The 15,930-nt window shown below is 46.0% G+C and overlaps 1 protein-coding gene across 14 annotated transcripts in view; it reads left to right on the top strand.

Annotated features, from left to right (window-relative positions):
- The window catches only part of LOC136429621 (uncharacterized), a 53,472-nt gene extending 37,745 nt beyond the window's left edge, over nucleotides 1–15,727 (top strand). For all 14 annotated transcript variants that reach the window (XM_066419526.1, XM_066419525.1, XM_066419524.1 and 11 more), the window contains 8 exons: nucleotides 5–454; nucleotides 11,141–11,338; nucleotides 11,696–12,124; nucleotides 12,352–12,786; nucleotides 13,401–13,603; nucleotides 13,758–13,938; nucleotides 14,417–14,452; nucleotides 14,746–15,727. In XM_066419526.1, the coding sequence (XP_066275623.1) occupies nucleotides 5–454; nucleotides 11,141–11,338; nucleotides 11,696–12,124; nucleotides 12,352–12,786; nucleotides 13,401–13,603; nucleotides 13,758–13,938; nucleotides 14,417–14,452; nucleotides 14,746–15,245 (2,432 nt within the window). In that variant the 3' untranslated portion in view covers nucleotides 15,246–15,727. The remainder of the gene's footprint in view (nucleotides 1–4; nucleotides 455–11,140; nucleotides 11,339–11,695; nucleotides 12,125–12,351; nucleotides 12,787–13,400; nucleotides 13,604–13,757; nucleotides 13,939–14,416; nucleotides 14,453–14,745) is intronic.
- Nucleotides 15,728–15,930: the final 203 nt, after the last annotated feature.

The following is a 15,930-nucleotide window of genomic DNA, read 5'->3' as shown; positions in this document are numbered from 1 at the left end:
TTAGGTGGCTGGTGGCTGCCGCGGGACCCATCCCGGGTTGTGGACTCCGCCGGCACACCATGGAAGAACAAAGGAGTCACATACGATGCCGCCAAAGCCATGGACGGGGACAAGACGACATATTGGAACCCGCAAGAAACCAGTAAGAACTACAACAACTGGTACATCGTCATGGACTTCAAGGAGCCCTACACTCTGTCAGGAATTGCCATCAACAACTACGGAGACACCACGCACGATGTTAAAGCCTTCAAGTTGCAAAAGTCAGCGAGTGGGAAGCCGTACAAGTGGGAGGACGTCAAATCCTTCGATAACGTCAAGGGAGGGACCAACAAGCGCCAGGGCTTCGGCGAGTTCCAGGGAACAGCGCGGTACTGGAGGTTCGTGGTCACTCAGACCCACTCGGGTTGGCAGCCATATCTCCTAGAAGTGGACTTCTTTGGAAGGCCAGAAGGTAAGAGAGTCGTCGTTCTGTCTACCACCTGAAAACAGACACATACACATACACATACACATACACATACTGCTATACATAGGTGGGGTCGTGTTGCGTAACGGCAGGGTGTTCGACCCAGAACCTAGCGGTCCCGGGTTTAAATCCCTTGAGGCCACCGATGTTGTGCCCTTGGGAAAGGCACTTCACACGTCGACTTCCCTCACTCCACTCAGATTTAAAAATGGGTTTAATGTCCTCTGTACGTGGCACTGTTAGAATAGGTTATAAAAAGACTTGAGTGCATTGCCACGTTGTCCTTGTCTGTCTAATAGCGAAGTAAAAAAAATACACATTTACACAAATATACACAAATAAAACATTACTTAGCGCAGATAACAAGCTAGAAAAATATTTGTCCTTACAAAGTTTTGTTGTCATGGTAAGACAGAACTTGTTCCAGAAATGTTATCACAATCCTGTTTTGGTTGTTTTGCTTGAAGTAAGGTCTGACTGTTAGAAAAAGCAAAGGGCATTTTCGAATGTATAAGTGCTTCGGTTTAAAGGCGTGTTTAGTACTGGTCCGGCTGGTATGGAAGTCTGGTTCTGTGGATAAAAATGCAATCTGCTACAGGATCAGGTTCGGATGGAAGAGGCTGGGGAGGCTTCGGAGGAGGAGGAGGCTTTGGAAGAGGTATAAAAATATCTACATGTAGCTTGGCTCGGAATTGCTAAAAGAAAACAGAAAAATATGGGTCAATAGTGTTAACAGTGTCGTATAAGAACGGAAAATCTATATAAGAAGTAACACCATAGCTACTAGTAATTTGAATTTGTGACTTGTGAGAAAATTTCTACGAGGATAGAAGAGCTACCAGTAAAAGATGTTCAGATTAGAAAATAGCAACTAATTGTAGTAAAACTGCAACGTGTCTAATACACTGAGCTGAATCTATATGCGTCCGGTTGCTTATTTCTGTTTAATTAACATATAATTTGACCATTATTGAGTTGGTGTATTCCATTATAATTTCTGAATTCTATGCCCTCCTTTTCAGGCGGCTGGTGGCTGTGGCGGGACCCGTCCCGGGTTGTGGACTCCGCCGGCACACCATGGAAGAACAAAGGAGTCACATACGATGCCGCCAAAGCCATGGACGGGGACAAGACGACATATTGGAACCCGCAAGAAACCAGTAAGAACTACAACAACTGGTACATCGTCATGGACTTCAAGAGGCCCTACACTCTGTCAGGAATCGCTATAAACAACTACGGAGACACCACGCACGATGTTAAAGCCTTCAAGTTGCAAAAGTCAGCGAGTGGGAAGCCGTACAAGTGGGAGGACGTCAAATCCTTCGATAACGTCAAGGGAGGGACCAACAAGCGCCAGGGCTTCGGCGAGTTCAAGGGAACAGCGCGGTACTGGAGGTTCGTGGTCACTCAGACCCACTCGGGTTGGCAGCCATATCTCCTAGAAGTGGACTTCTTTGGAAAGCCAGATGGTAAGAGGAGCACCTTTCCTTTTGTTTGGCACTTATACTCCAAGATAACGTTACCCTACATTGCTCCTTTGTTTACCTGCACAAGAGTATATTCTGACGTACAATCATGTGTTAGCATCTGATTCCGTTACCTTGGATAAGCTTATACTTGTAACTTCTTCTCTCTTTAAATCTATATGTTTTAGTAATTCTACTACATGAGCTCATTAATATGTTCATGTTTTCATGAACACCAATATAGAAAAAAAAACAATTCTTGACTAGTTAATGATACTTTGAACTTGAAGTGTGTCATGACCATTTTGGGGAAGACTTCTGGTGTTCTGGAATCAAAGATGTAATCTGTTACAGGTTCTGACTGGGGATCAGGAGGTTGGGGAGGCTCCGGAGGATGGGGCTCTGGAGGATGGGGCTCTGGAGGATGGGGCTCTGGAGGATGGGGCTCTGGAGGATGGGGTTCTGGAGGATGGGGTTCTGGAGGATGGGGCTCTGGAGGATGGGGTTCTGGAGGATGGGGCTCTGGAGGATGGGGCTCTGGAGGATGGGGCTCCGGAGGAAGAGGTAGGGGAACATCCAGTTTTACCGGAATCGCTACAAAAGATCATTACAATTGAAATAAAGAGCCAAAAAACAGAGAAACGTTAACTGCTTTATACACGATAGACAGGGTCATACTAAGAAGGAATAAGCTAGATATTGGAGGTGGAATTTTGAATGCCAGATTTGGAATGCCAAAAGGTGAGAGTAGCATCTTCCTTTTGTTTTGCTTTGCTCTACCCACGGCTGCAACATGCAGCTCACGCCTTCATCTTCCCTTAAGACGGTACTTAAATTATGATAAAATTTTTAATACGTAATATTTTTCGTTTGGGGTTTTGATGTAAAATATGTCACACAGGAGGAGGCTTTTCTGGCGGGGGATTTTCCGGGGGGGGGGGGGCTTTGGAGGATCCGGTAGGGAAATATCTAGCTTTGCTTGGAATCACAAACAAAGATAGAAAAAAAAAACAAGAAATAGAAGATCTCATATCTACGTAACATATTTGTCCTAAATGCTTAAAGACTTATACCAATTATATAGGTCTTCAACACAGACAGAAAGATATGGCTAAACTGCGCTCCAGCCGAAAAACTACCTCGCCGCCGTCACAAGAGTCAAAGAACCAATCACTGACAAGGCACGTCATCTTTCCTGTACGTGACGTCTACAAAGCCAGACAATAGGTGCAAAATTGACAGTAACATTCTTTTTTTCATCACCTTGATTAAGGTGCAGGCACGACTAACATCGCCCTGAACCGCCCTGCGGTCCAGTCGAGTACTGCATATGGAGGGGCTCCAGGTCGTGCTGTAGACGGGAACGATAGTCCCATGTGGGCCGGGAAGTCCTGCACCCACACGACAGGAGACAGCAACCCGTGGTGGCGAGTCGACCTGGGCACCAGTCGGTCTGTGGGTCGGGTGGTCGTCACCAACCGGAAGGACTGCTGCTCGGAGCGGCTGGAGGGCTTCACGGTTTACGTGGGCGACAGCCCCGAGTTGCTGTCCAACCCGACATGTGGGGGGCCGCAGTCCGTGGGAGGCAAGGGCGTCATCACAGTGAACTGCGGCGGCCTAACGGGCCGATATGTGGGGATAGCTCTGAGCGGCGCGGGGAGGATGCTTACACTCTGTGAGGTCAAGGTCTTCGGAGGTACGTCTGTTGCTAGGACTCAATTGTGCTCATAGCTTCACTCGCCGGTGTACGTTAACATCTTAGATTCAGCTATGAAAATACCTGAATACATAATCATACATTCGTGCTTTTATTGAAGTAACTAACCAAATTCAAGGTCTAAGTGTGAAAATGAAATGAATTTTAAGGGTGCGTCGGCCCCTTGGTTCAATGGCATGTGTGCCGAATTCTGACAAAATTTCCATAAAAATCTGGTTCTGTAACTAAAGATGACCTCTGTTACAGGATCTGTTGGAGGCAAAGGCCGGTACCCCTGGGGAGGATTCGGAGGAGGAGGCTGGGGAGGCAGACCAGGTAGGGAATATGTAGCTTTGCTTGGAATAACTAAACAAAACATAAAAACATCAACCTAAAGCGTCGACAGTGTCCTCTTAGAAAAGCAAAAAGCCAGGTAGGGAGTAAGCTCATATCTATTTTTGGTAGAAAACGTCATTCAGGGTAGAAGATATACCAGTAAAAAGGTCTAGACTTGATATTGCCGACTAGTTTTAAAATGCAGCCTGACTAAGGCAATGAGTTGAAGTGGAGTGCATTTTTTTTGTTATTTGTCTCACATGGCGTATTTTTCCCTTTTTTAGTCGGTGCACTCCAGAATAATTCTTGAATTCTCTATCCCTCTCTCCAGGTGGCTGGTGGCTGTGGCGGGACCCGTCAAGGATTGTGGACTCCGCCGGCACACCATGGAAGAACAAAGGAGTCACATACGATGCCGCCAAAGCCATGGACGGGGACAAGACGACATATTGGAACCCGCAAGAAACCAGCAAGAACTACAACAACTGGTACATCGTCATGGACTTCAAGGAGCCCTACACTCTGTCAGGAATCGCGATAAACAACTTCGGAGACACCACGCACGATGTTAAAGCCTTCAAGTTGCAAAAGTCAGCGAGTGGGAAGCCGTACAAGTGGGAGGACGTCAAATCCGTCGATAACGTACAGGGAGGGACCAACAAGCGCCAGGGCTTCGGCGAGTTCAAGGGAACAGCGCGGTACTGGAGGTTCGTGGTCACTCAGACCCACTCGGGTTGGCAGCCATATCTCCTAGAGGTGGACTTCTTTGGAATGCCAGATGGTAAGAGGAGCACCTTTCCTTTTGTTTGGTATTTATAATCCAAGATAACGTTACCCTACATTGCTCCTTTGTTTACCTGCACAAGAGTACATTGTGACGTACAATCATGTGTTAGCATCTGATTCCGTTACCTTGGATAAGCTAATATTTGTACCTTCTTCTCTCCTTAAATCTAATATGTTTTAGTAATTCTACTACATGAGTTCATTAATATGTTCATGTTTTCATGAACACCAATATAGAAGAAAAAACAATTCCTAACTAATTAATGATACTTTGAACTTGAAGTGTGTCATAACCATTTTGGGGAAGGCTTCTGGTGTTCTGGAATCAAAGATGTAATCTGTTACAGGTTCTGACTGGGGATCAGGAGGATGGGGAGGCTCAGGAGGATGGGGCTCTGGAGGATGGGGCTCTGGAGGATGGGGTTCTGGAGGATGGGGCTCCGGAGGATTGGGTTCTGGAGGATGGGGCTCTGGAGGATGGGGCTCCGGAGGATGGGGTTCTGGAGGAAGAGGTAGGGGAACATCCGGTTTTACCGGAATCGCTACAAAAGATCATTACAATTGAAATAAAGAGCCAACAAACAGAGAAACGTTAACTGCTGTATACACGATAGACAGGGCCATACTAAGAAGGAATAAGCTAGATATTGAAGGTAATGTATAAATATATATATGGCCTCCGTCGGCCAGTATTGACCATTGCCAAATCCTAGTTTCAAACAGCCCTACAGCATCGACTATGGCTAAACAGCCACATACGAGAATGGCATTCTTTACCACAAAAATCACATCTGTAAGCGGACTCATTTCTGTTGCAAAGCTCTTTTCTGCGGATCCGCTTTAATGTATGTCTAGTATTAAACATTCGACATGAGGGAAAAAGTACAACCTAAACTGAGCTTGTGTCACGTCTTGATTTTAAAATTTAAATATCACGTTTATTTTTATAGTATGACTGAAACGACAACACAGCACTCGAAGCGTTAAAAAAAAATCGATTTTTATTCTATTAAATTCGTGGAGCAATCTGTAATATTTTAGGCCACAGGGCGATCGTAGGCCACAGCGAGGTTAAGGGGAACGGGATGTGATGGACGGGGATACGAGAGGGGCCGATAAAAGTAGTTCAGGCTAGATGTTGCCAATTACTTGTACCAGATTTACAACATCAAGTTCAACGTATTGAAGCTGATTACATCCTGAAAGTACCTTTTTTCTCATATGACGCATGTTTCAGAGACAGAGATGATGTACTTCAAGTGTAATTTCTAAATTCCACCTATCCTTATTTAGGCGGCTGGTGGCTGCCCCGGGACCCGTCCCGGGTTGTGGACTCCGCCGGCACACCATGGAAGAACAGTAACATTCTTTTTTTCATCACCTTGTTTAAGGTGCAGGCACGACTAACATCGCCCTGAACCGCCCTGCGGCCCAGTCGAGTACTGCATATGGAGGGGCCCCAGGTCGTGCTGTAGACGGGAACGATAGTCCCATGTGGGCCGGGAAGTCCTGCACCCACACGACAGGAGAAAGCAACCCGTGGTGGCGAGTCGACCTGGGCACCAGTCGGTCTGTGGGTCGGGTGGTCGTCACCAACCGGAAGGACTGCTGCTCGGAGCGGCTGGAAGGCTTCACGGTTTACGTGGGCGACAGCCCCGAGTTGCTGTCCAACCCGACCTGTGGGGGGCCGCAGTCCGTGCGAGGCAAGGGCGTCATCACGGTGAACTGCGGCGGACTGACGGGCCGATATGTGGGGATAGCTCTGAGCGGCGCGGGGAGGATGCTTACACTCTGTGAGGTCAAGGTCTTCGGAGGTACGTCTGTTGCTAGGACTCAATTGTGCTCATAGCTTCACTCGCCGGTGTACGTTAAGATCTTAGATTCAGCTATGAAAATATCTGAATACATAATTATACATTCGTGCTTTTATTGAAGTAACTGACCAAATTCAAGGTCTAATTGTGAAAATGAAATGAATTTTAAGGATGCGTCGGTCCCTTGGTTCAATGGCATGTGTGCCGAATTCTGACAAAATTTCCATAAAAGTCTGGTTCTGTAACTAAAGATGACCTCTGTTACAGGATCTGTTGGAGGCAAAGGCCGGTACCCCTGGGGAGGATTCGGAGGAGGAGGCTGGGGAGGCAGACCAGGTAGGGAATATGTAGCTTTGCTTGGAATAACTAAACAAAACATAAAAACATCAACCTAAAGCGTCGACAGTGTCCTCTTAGAAAAGCAAAAAGCCAGGTAGGGAGTAAGCTCATATCTATTTTTGGTAGAAAACGTCATTCAGGGTAGAAGATATACCAGTAAAAAGGTCTAGACTTGATATTGCCGACTAGTTTTAAAATGCAGCCTGACTAAGGCAATGAGTTGAAGTGGAGTGCATTTTTTTTGTTATTTGTCTCACATGGCGTATTTTTCCCTTTTTTAGTCGGTGCACTCCAGAATAATTCTTGAATTCTCTATCCCTCTCTCCAGGTGGCTGGTGGCTGTGGCGGGACCCGTCAAGGATTGTGGACTCCGCCGGCACACCATGGAAGAACAAAGGAGTCACATACGATGCCGCCAAAGCCATGGACGGGGACAAGACGACATATTGGAACCCGCAAGAAACCAGCAAGAACTACAACAACTGGTACATCGTCATGGACTTCAGGGAGCCCTACACTCTGTCAGGAATCGCGATAAACAACTTCGGAGACACCACGCACGATGTTAAAGCCTTCAAGTTGCAAAAGTCAGCGAGTGGAAAGCCGTACAAGTGGGAGGACGTCAAATCCGTCGATAACGTACAGGGAGGGACCAACAAGCGCCAGGGCTTCGGCGAGTTCAAGGGAACAGCGCGGTACTGGAGGTTCGTGGTCACTCAGACCCACTCGGGTTGGCAGCCATATCTCCTAGAAGTGGACTTCTTTGGAATGCCAGAAGGTGAGAGTAGCAGCGTTCTGTTGCTTTTGCTTTGTAATACCTACCGCTTCTACCTTTAATTCAAGATAATGTTCCCCACAGTATGTTGTTCTTCTTTCTGCACCGGTGTGAATTCTCGTACGTTGTATGACCGTGCAATTCATGAAGGAAAAACGAAACAAGAGTTCATGTATTGGCGAGTGTATATGTTGGTACAGCTGACAGACACCATTTCGTTAAACGCTGGTTCTGTGAATAAAGACGCCATCTCTTAATTATTTAGTCATTTGTTGTTATGTTGACCCTTGACATGCCCTCATCTCGCCTTTATGAAAAGCGGCCTAGATAGCCGATTAGAGCTTTTTTCGAGAATAAACAAAGGCACAAACAAACAAACAAACAAATCTCTTACAGGATCTGCTGGCGGAAAGGGAGAAGACCCTTGGGGAGGCTTTGGAGACGGAGGATTCCCTTGGGGAGGCTATGGAAGAGGTAGGGGAACATCCAGTTTTGCCTGGAATCTCTGAAAAAGATACTAACACCTGAAGGAAAGCCCCCCTCTCACTGGACCCGCGGCACGCTGCCAGGGGCGCTGCGGCCGATCAAATTGACAAAGCCCTCAACAAATCACTACCAAAAACGAATCTTTTAAAGCTTTATGTGTTTTTTTGTTTTTTTGTCTTTTTGGTCATACTTGTACGTTCTGATTACTATTGCCATTATAAAGTCAAGGGTAAAACAAATCCAGTTTAGGACGCAGCGACGTCGCCAGCTTGCCGCGGGGTCAGTGAGAGGGGGGCTTAAGGAACTAAACAACAACAACAAAATTCAATTTATACGAGAGTTAGGCTCCTTTTAATTTAGAAAAGAAATACGCACAGTATTAAAAGGTACGTATGTCTATCGTCGCATATTTGCCATGAGAGAAAATTGTAAAGTTCTCAACGATAAAAGAGGTATCACTAAAAGAAATTTTGGGCTAAATGTTGGCAATTACATTCTACTATCAAAAATCAAAGACATTATCTGATACAACGAGTCGATGCCGATTGCACCCTGCTGTTCCTTTTTTTATTCTCGTATGCCATATGTTCCCCCTTTTTAGTTAGTGTATTCAGGATCATTTCTAAACTGTGCCTATTCCTTTTAAGGTGCATGGTGGCTGTGGCGGGACCCGTCCCGGGTTGTGGACTCCGCCGGCACACCATGGAAGAACAAAGGAGTCACATACGATGCCGCCAAAGCCATGGACGGGGACAAGACGACATATTGGAACCCACAAGAAACTAGCAAGAACTACAACAACTGGTACATCGTCATGGACTTCAAGGAGCCCTACACTCTGTCAGGAATCGCGATTAACAACTTCGGAGACACCACGCACGATGTTAAAGCCTTCAAGTTGCAAAAGTCAGCAAGTGGGAAGCCGTACAAGTGGGAGGACGTCAAATCCTTCGATAACGTCAAGGGAGGGACCAACAAGCGCCAGGGCTTCGGCGAGTTCAAGGGAACAGCGCGGTACTGGAGGTTCGTTGTCACTCAGACCCACTCGGGTTGGCAGCCATATCTCCTAGAGGTGGACTTCTTTGGAAGACTAGCAGGTAAGAGGAAAATCTTTCTGCCGTTTGGGATATTAAGTCTGCTTCTTGATTGCGTGCAAGGTAGTTAATCGTGATTTCGTTTTTGTTTTTTGCGCCAGCTCTTATTTTCTGTGCTGAACGCTTCACTCACAGGTGTTCGTTAACATTCTAAATTCAGCTATGCAAATACCTGAATACACATATATACATTCGTTCTATTATTGAAGTAACTAACCAAATTTAAAGTCTAATGATGAAAAATGAAATGAAATTTAAGGATGCGTCGGCCCCTTGGTTCAATGGCATGTGTGCCGAATTCTGACAAAATTTCCATAAAAGTCTGGTTCTGTAACTAAAGATGACCTCTGTTACAGGATCTGTTGGAGGCAAAGGCCGGTACCCATGGGGAGGATTCGGAGGAGGAGGCTGGGGAGGCAGACCAGGTAGGGAATATCTAGCTTTGCTTGGAATAACTAAACACAACGTAAAAACATCAACCTAGAGCGTCGACAGTGTCCTCTTAGAAAAGCAAAAAGCCAGGTAGGGAGTAAGCTCATGTCTATTTTTGGTTTAAAAAAACGTCCAGAAGGGAAGAAGATGTACCAGTAAAAAGGTCTAGACTAGATATTGCCGACTAGTTTTAAAAATGCAGCCTGACTAAGGCAATGAGTTGAAGTGGAGTGCATTTTTTTTGTTATTTGTCTCACATGGCGTATTTTTCCCTTTTTTAGTCGGTGCACTCCAGAATAATTCTTGAATTCTCAATCCCTCTCTCCAGGCGGCTGGTGGCTGTGGCGGGACCCGTCAAGGATTGTGGACTCCGCCGGCACACCATGGAAGAACAAAGGAGTCACATACGATGCCGCCAAAGCCATGGACGGGGACAAGACGACATATTGGAACCCGCAAGAAACCAGTAAGAACTACAACAACTGGTACATCGTCATGGACTTCAAGGAGCCCTACACTCTGTCAGGAATCGCGATAAACAACTTCGGAGACACCACGCACGATGTTAAAGCCTTCAAGTTGCAAAAGTCAGCAAGTGGGAAGCCGTACAAGTGGGAGGACGTCAAATCCTTCGATAACGTGCAGGGAGGGACCAACAAGCGCCAGGGCTTCGGCGGGTTCAAGGGAACAGCGCGGTACTGGAGGTTCGTGGTCACTCAGACCCACTCGGGTTGGCAGCCATATCTCCTAGAGGTGGACTTCTTTGGCAGACCAGAAGGTAAGAGAAGCAGCGTCCTGTTATTTTCTTTTAACCGCGACTGCTACATGTACTTAACTGCTTGCATTCCACGGTAGTTTATGATGTTTTTTGTGTCAGTTCTAATTTTACATTCTGCTCGTGTTGAAAGTTCCTAACACAGGCGTACGTTTGAATTCTTATCAGAACTATTCCCCAAATATACACACATATACTTCGATACATACGCATACGACAGTGCATTACACATCCAGGTAACAGTAAATGTGTTTTGTCTGTTTTGTCTAAGAAAAGGAAACACAACAGTTCAACGATCGCATACCGTCGTCAAACAATATCATCAAATACTTTTGAACGTTCTGAATCAAAGTTGAGCTGCAATTGCCAGCAGAAATAAGGACTTACGCGAATTTTTGTGCTGCCAATTGCATGCAGTTCAACTTTGATTCAGAATAACTGCTACCAACACAGATGAACTTCCAAGTGACTACTGAGTGTCGTCAGCATATTGTTTGGTTGTTTTGCTTGAAGCAAGATCCAACCGCTGAAAACAAAATGACGTTTTTGGACGTGATGCCGACCAGTGTGTCACATCCACGTTTGATGCCGTTAAATGTATGTGTTTGTGCAGCTGACATCAGTTCGATAAAGGTCTGGTTTTGAGACTGATGATTGAATCTGTTACAGGTTCCGATCGGGGAGAAGGAGGGAAAGGCTTCGGAGGAGAAGGGGAGGGCGTCGGAGGTGTAGAGGTTGAGAAAGTAAACGTTGGAGGAGGAGACGGAGCAGGCGTCGGCGTAGGCGTTGGAGCAGGTGTCGGAGCAGGTGTCGGAGCAGGCCTTGTAGGAGGAGGCGTCGGAGAAGGACCAGTTGGAGGAGGATCAGGTAAGAAAACGAAAAAAAAGGGTGTTCAACCGACGTTTCGGTGACCATCTGTCACCTTCATCAGGGCGATTCTAACTGGTTCACATTGCACTGCAGCACAGGTGTCGCTGCTCATAGATAATGTGAGAAAATGTCCAGATTGGTTGGAATCAGACAAAGGACACTGAAATTGGAAACAAATCTACGGATAAAGGAGCACACTTAGACGTCTGTACATTTATTTTTCGAAGACGTTTTCATGTTTTTTGGTAGGACCTTGTATATTTTAAATGATCTTATCTTGTGCCTTGAAGCAAATAAAAGATTATGCTTCTGTGTTTTTGTTCTCTTGATTTTAAGTTTCAACTTTTATTCCAGGGGCGTGGTTGACGTGGAGCCTGCCCAGCGGTAGCATCACCTCGGCCGGAACTACCGGAGCAAACGACGGGCCTGCTGCGGTGCTGGACGGAGACTCCAACACGTACTGGAACCCGCAAGGTCTGCCGAGGTACCACAACAACTGGTGGATCATCTTCGACTTACAGAGGACGTACACAATCTCCGGCGTCAAAATCCAGAACTACGGAGACACCACGCATGACGTCACCGACTTCAAGCTGGAGACGTCCGACGACAAGTCCACCTGGACGCAGGTGTTCTCCACCGGCAGAGTGCGTGCAGGTGTGAAGACTCCGCAGCCGTATGGCGGTTTTTACGGCAGCGGTCGCTACTGGAGGTTCACGGTGACTAAAACTACGGCCGGCTGGCAACCATACCTCGTCGGGCTCGCTTTATACGGCGTTGAAGGTCAGGATAAAACTTATTTCATCTTTTTTGGAAAATTTTATTGTAGTTTTATATCCATCTGCCGATTAGACATCAAATCATTTCTTTTTTAGAAATTGGATCATGCTTAGTTAAGAATTCTACACTTAATAGACTAGCTGGCTGCTTTTGTTAAACCCCGTGGACTACAATGTAGTAGAAGTACCAAAAATAGTACTAGTTAACAAGTCCTTGCTTTTGTCTGACAGGGAAGCCCAACAACAAGGCTGTCACCATACCTACAAGCGGCGTGACCTCCGCCGGTACGCCGGGGCCACAGTACGGGCCTGGGAACGTCCTGGACGGAAACCCCAACACGTACTGGAACCCGCAGGGTCTGTCCATGAACTACAACAACTGGTGGATCATCTTCGACTTCCAGAAGAGCTACACCCTGTCCGCCATCCAGATCACCAACTTCGGAGACACCACGCATGACGTCACCGCCTTCAAGCTGGAGGCGTCCGACGACAAGGTGACTTGGAAGCCCGTGTACTACACCACGGGCGTCAGGCCGGGGACCAAGCAGCCTCAGATGTTCGGCGGGTTCTCCGGGACGGGCCGCTACTGGCGCTTCACGGCGACCCGAACAGCGTCCGGAAATCAGCCCTACCTAGTCGGCCTTATGTTTTACACAATCATACGTAAGTAACATATTTACACATATATCTTAGAACTATCGAGCCGTAAAGTAAGACAAATATTTTCTATTCAATCGGTACCACAGAGCCTCGGTCCTTAAATGATGTTTTACTTCCGTCTTTATGTTTAAAACTTCATTTCTGACAGTAGATTTTATGTTCTTTTTCCGGCACACTGGGCATGTTCACACCCATTTCCCATCAGCTTCTCAGCAGCTTTATTCAAAGGGCTGTTGGTTTCCATCCGATAAGTTCAGCAGGAGAAACACGAACAAAGCCGTCTCGTAGCACATCCTGTACATTATTAGTATCATAGATGATAGCTTGATGTCCCTTGATCATGTTTAGGTATATTGTTCTATGGTCAAGGTGAGACACCATGGTTCTAGGGCTCTTTATGCAAATTTATGCAAATTACATAACCTACCGCTGATAAAGGCTAGTAGTCGTGAGAGCAATGACACAGCGAGTGTCGTGAACTCATCTGCAGCACGATGGACATAGGCAGGCACAGGACGTATCATTTAAAGCATTTCTGTCCTCCATGGACGACTACAAACTACATAGACCTTCACAATTTGATGACATGCGGACACGTCTGATTTTTTTTTGCACAGGAGCACCGGTTAAAGTAGCTCCAACACATTTCAAAGTGGTTGGCATCCCGAAGACAGTGGCGGAAGCGAAGGAGTACTGTAAGACGCAGGAGAACGGGCACCTTGCGGACATTAAGAGTTCGAAACTGCTCAACTTCCTACTGGAGATAATCAACAAAGTCGGAGGCAACAAGAACTACTGGGTTGGGCTTCACGATACCACGGTAAGAATCGTGTTTACTACATCGAAATTTTCTTTTCAAATAGACCGTAAATTATCTTCTTTATTTCTCGTAATCTCGCTGGCCTGTTCCAGACCTATCAAACGATGATAACGAGATAAGTAAACGTTGTTTAAACTCAACTATCCTATTTCAGATGAAGGGCGGTTGGCAATGGGCGGACGGAACTCCTCTGTCGAGCTGCAGCTATCAGAACTGGGCCCCGGGAGAGCCGAGCAACATCGGTCAGCACGCATGCGCGCAGCTGTGGGCAGCGAAGGGCTTCCAGCTGGACAGCGCCGACTGTAACGAGAAGAAGTTCTTCATCTGCCAACGAGGTCAGTCATCTTGTTCCTCTCTCTCTTGTTCCTCTCCCTCTCTCTTAATCACTACTAGATGTACTACTATAACTAGTATTACTACTATTACTACAACTATTATTACTACTACAACTACTACTTCTACTAGTACTACTACTGTAATTCCTCCTCCTTCTTACCCCCTCTTCCTACTTCTACTACCACTACTACTACTTCTATTTCTTTTACTTCTACTACTAAAACTACTTCTACTACTACTACTACAGCTTTTTCTGTCAACATCTTTTAACAATTGGTGAGTGAATCAGTGAGTGTGTGAGTGAGTGAGTGAATGAATCTGTCAGTGAATGAGTGAGTGAATGAGTGAGTGAGTGGGTGCATGAGAGTGAGTGAATGAGTGAGTGAGCGCCGTGTAAGTGAGTGAGTGAGTGAGTTAGTGAGTGAGTAAGTTAGTAGTAAACATGACATTGACATGTACCCATCGTTTCTTTGATAGGACCCGGGGATGCAGCGGCCTGTAGAGAGAATTCAGGTGAGATGACATGATTGTGTACATCACCTTATTTTGAATTTTTACATGAGGACCATCAATAAGACTTTATTGATTATTCCTGTCATAATGAACATGCCTGCTGTTCACTTATGAACAGTATCGTAAAATCATGCTTATCTTCTGTGACAAGGATAAACAGTTCATACCATTCTTAACGATGCAGGACAGGGCAAAGTATTATTCTGCTGTTCTGTTCATTCTATCATTACAATTAATGTACTTGCAGTTATTGGTTACCTCTTACCTTTCATTTACTTTCTGGACATTTGTAGTTCGAGAAGTGGAGGCGGATGAAGAAACCGCCTTCGAAGCGATGCGGTCCTCCCTCCTGCGAGAGGAAGAGGAGCTGTCCGACCGCACAGCTGACAAGTACCGCCGGTCCGAGGCCGACGCCGACTTCCACAACCTCGTCCGCCTGGCCGACGTGAAGAAGGCGCTGGAGTCCGAGATCGAGTACGGACCGACGGCCATGGGGAAGCTGAACGAGATTTCGCGAGAGCTGAGCGAGGTTTGGATGGAGGACGAGGACCCGGATGTGGATGACGTCAAGGCTGATGACATCCCGCGAGAGATTTTGGAAGAGCAGGAGACTAATGACGTCACCGCCCGCGAGGTTGGCGACACCCCACAAGACGCCAACGAGACTGAGGAGGATCTTAAAGCGGAGGTGGACGAAGAAGCGTTCTTTAAAGAGATCGAAGAGGCCTTGGCAGAGTTGAGGGAGGTTGAAGATGAGCAGGATTTCGACCTCGAGTCTGATGATTTCGAGTGACGTTTTTCGTCGTAGATTTGTTTTGGGATTTTTTCTTTAAGTAAAGCTAAGGTGTTAATCGGAAACAGGTGTACGTTCAAGCTTACTTCATGAAAAGATGCAAGAAGATATATGGAAGAATAAAGCAAGGGCGTTAAGGTCAGCATCTTGTGTTTCAGTGTTTTAACTGAGCTCTAATAATAGGGTGTACTTGCTTTCATAAAATCTTAAGTCAAAACAGATCCCTTAAAAACATGATGCATTTTTCTGTCAGCTTAATCAATGTAGAACAAAAAAAAACTTGTAAAGCTATGTCTTATGGTATTCTATCTATTGGTTATTTGGCAGAGTCTTCCTTGTTTTTTATTCGTGTATTTTTTTTTTCGTTTATGATGTTCGTGTTTCTTAAGTTTGTTGGTTCCTGGAGTTCAGCTTCAGCAGAATTGTAACGGTTCGAGGGGAATGATGCTGATCAATGGATTAAAAGAGGTTAAAGTGGAAAATGACTGGACACTCGTTTTTCCTGGTCTTTACTCATTAGTCTAGACTGTTAGATCTATTCATTGACAGGAACACAATGTGGTTGATAAAGTTTCCAACTACACTCTGGCACATGCGCACACGCTCCAATCCCCTGTTTAAAGACCAGTAAATGTGAATCTGTAAATAATTTCATCAGGTTGATATTGGAGTTTTCTTTTTACAC

The sequence above is a fragment of the Branchiostoma lanceolatum genome, chromosome 3 (assembly GCF_035083965.1).
Source record: "Branchiostoma lanceolatum isolate klBraLanc5 chromosome 3, klBraLanc5.hap2, whole genome shotgun sequence".
Taxonomy (NCBI): domain Eukaryota; kingdom Metazoa; phylum Chordata; class Leptocardii; order Amphioxiformes; family Branchiostomatidae; genus Branchiostoma; species Branchiostoma lanceolatum.
The sequence above is the reverse complement of the archived record's forward strand: the minus strand, read 5'-3'. Positions and strand labels throughout refer to the sequence as shown.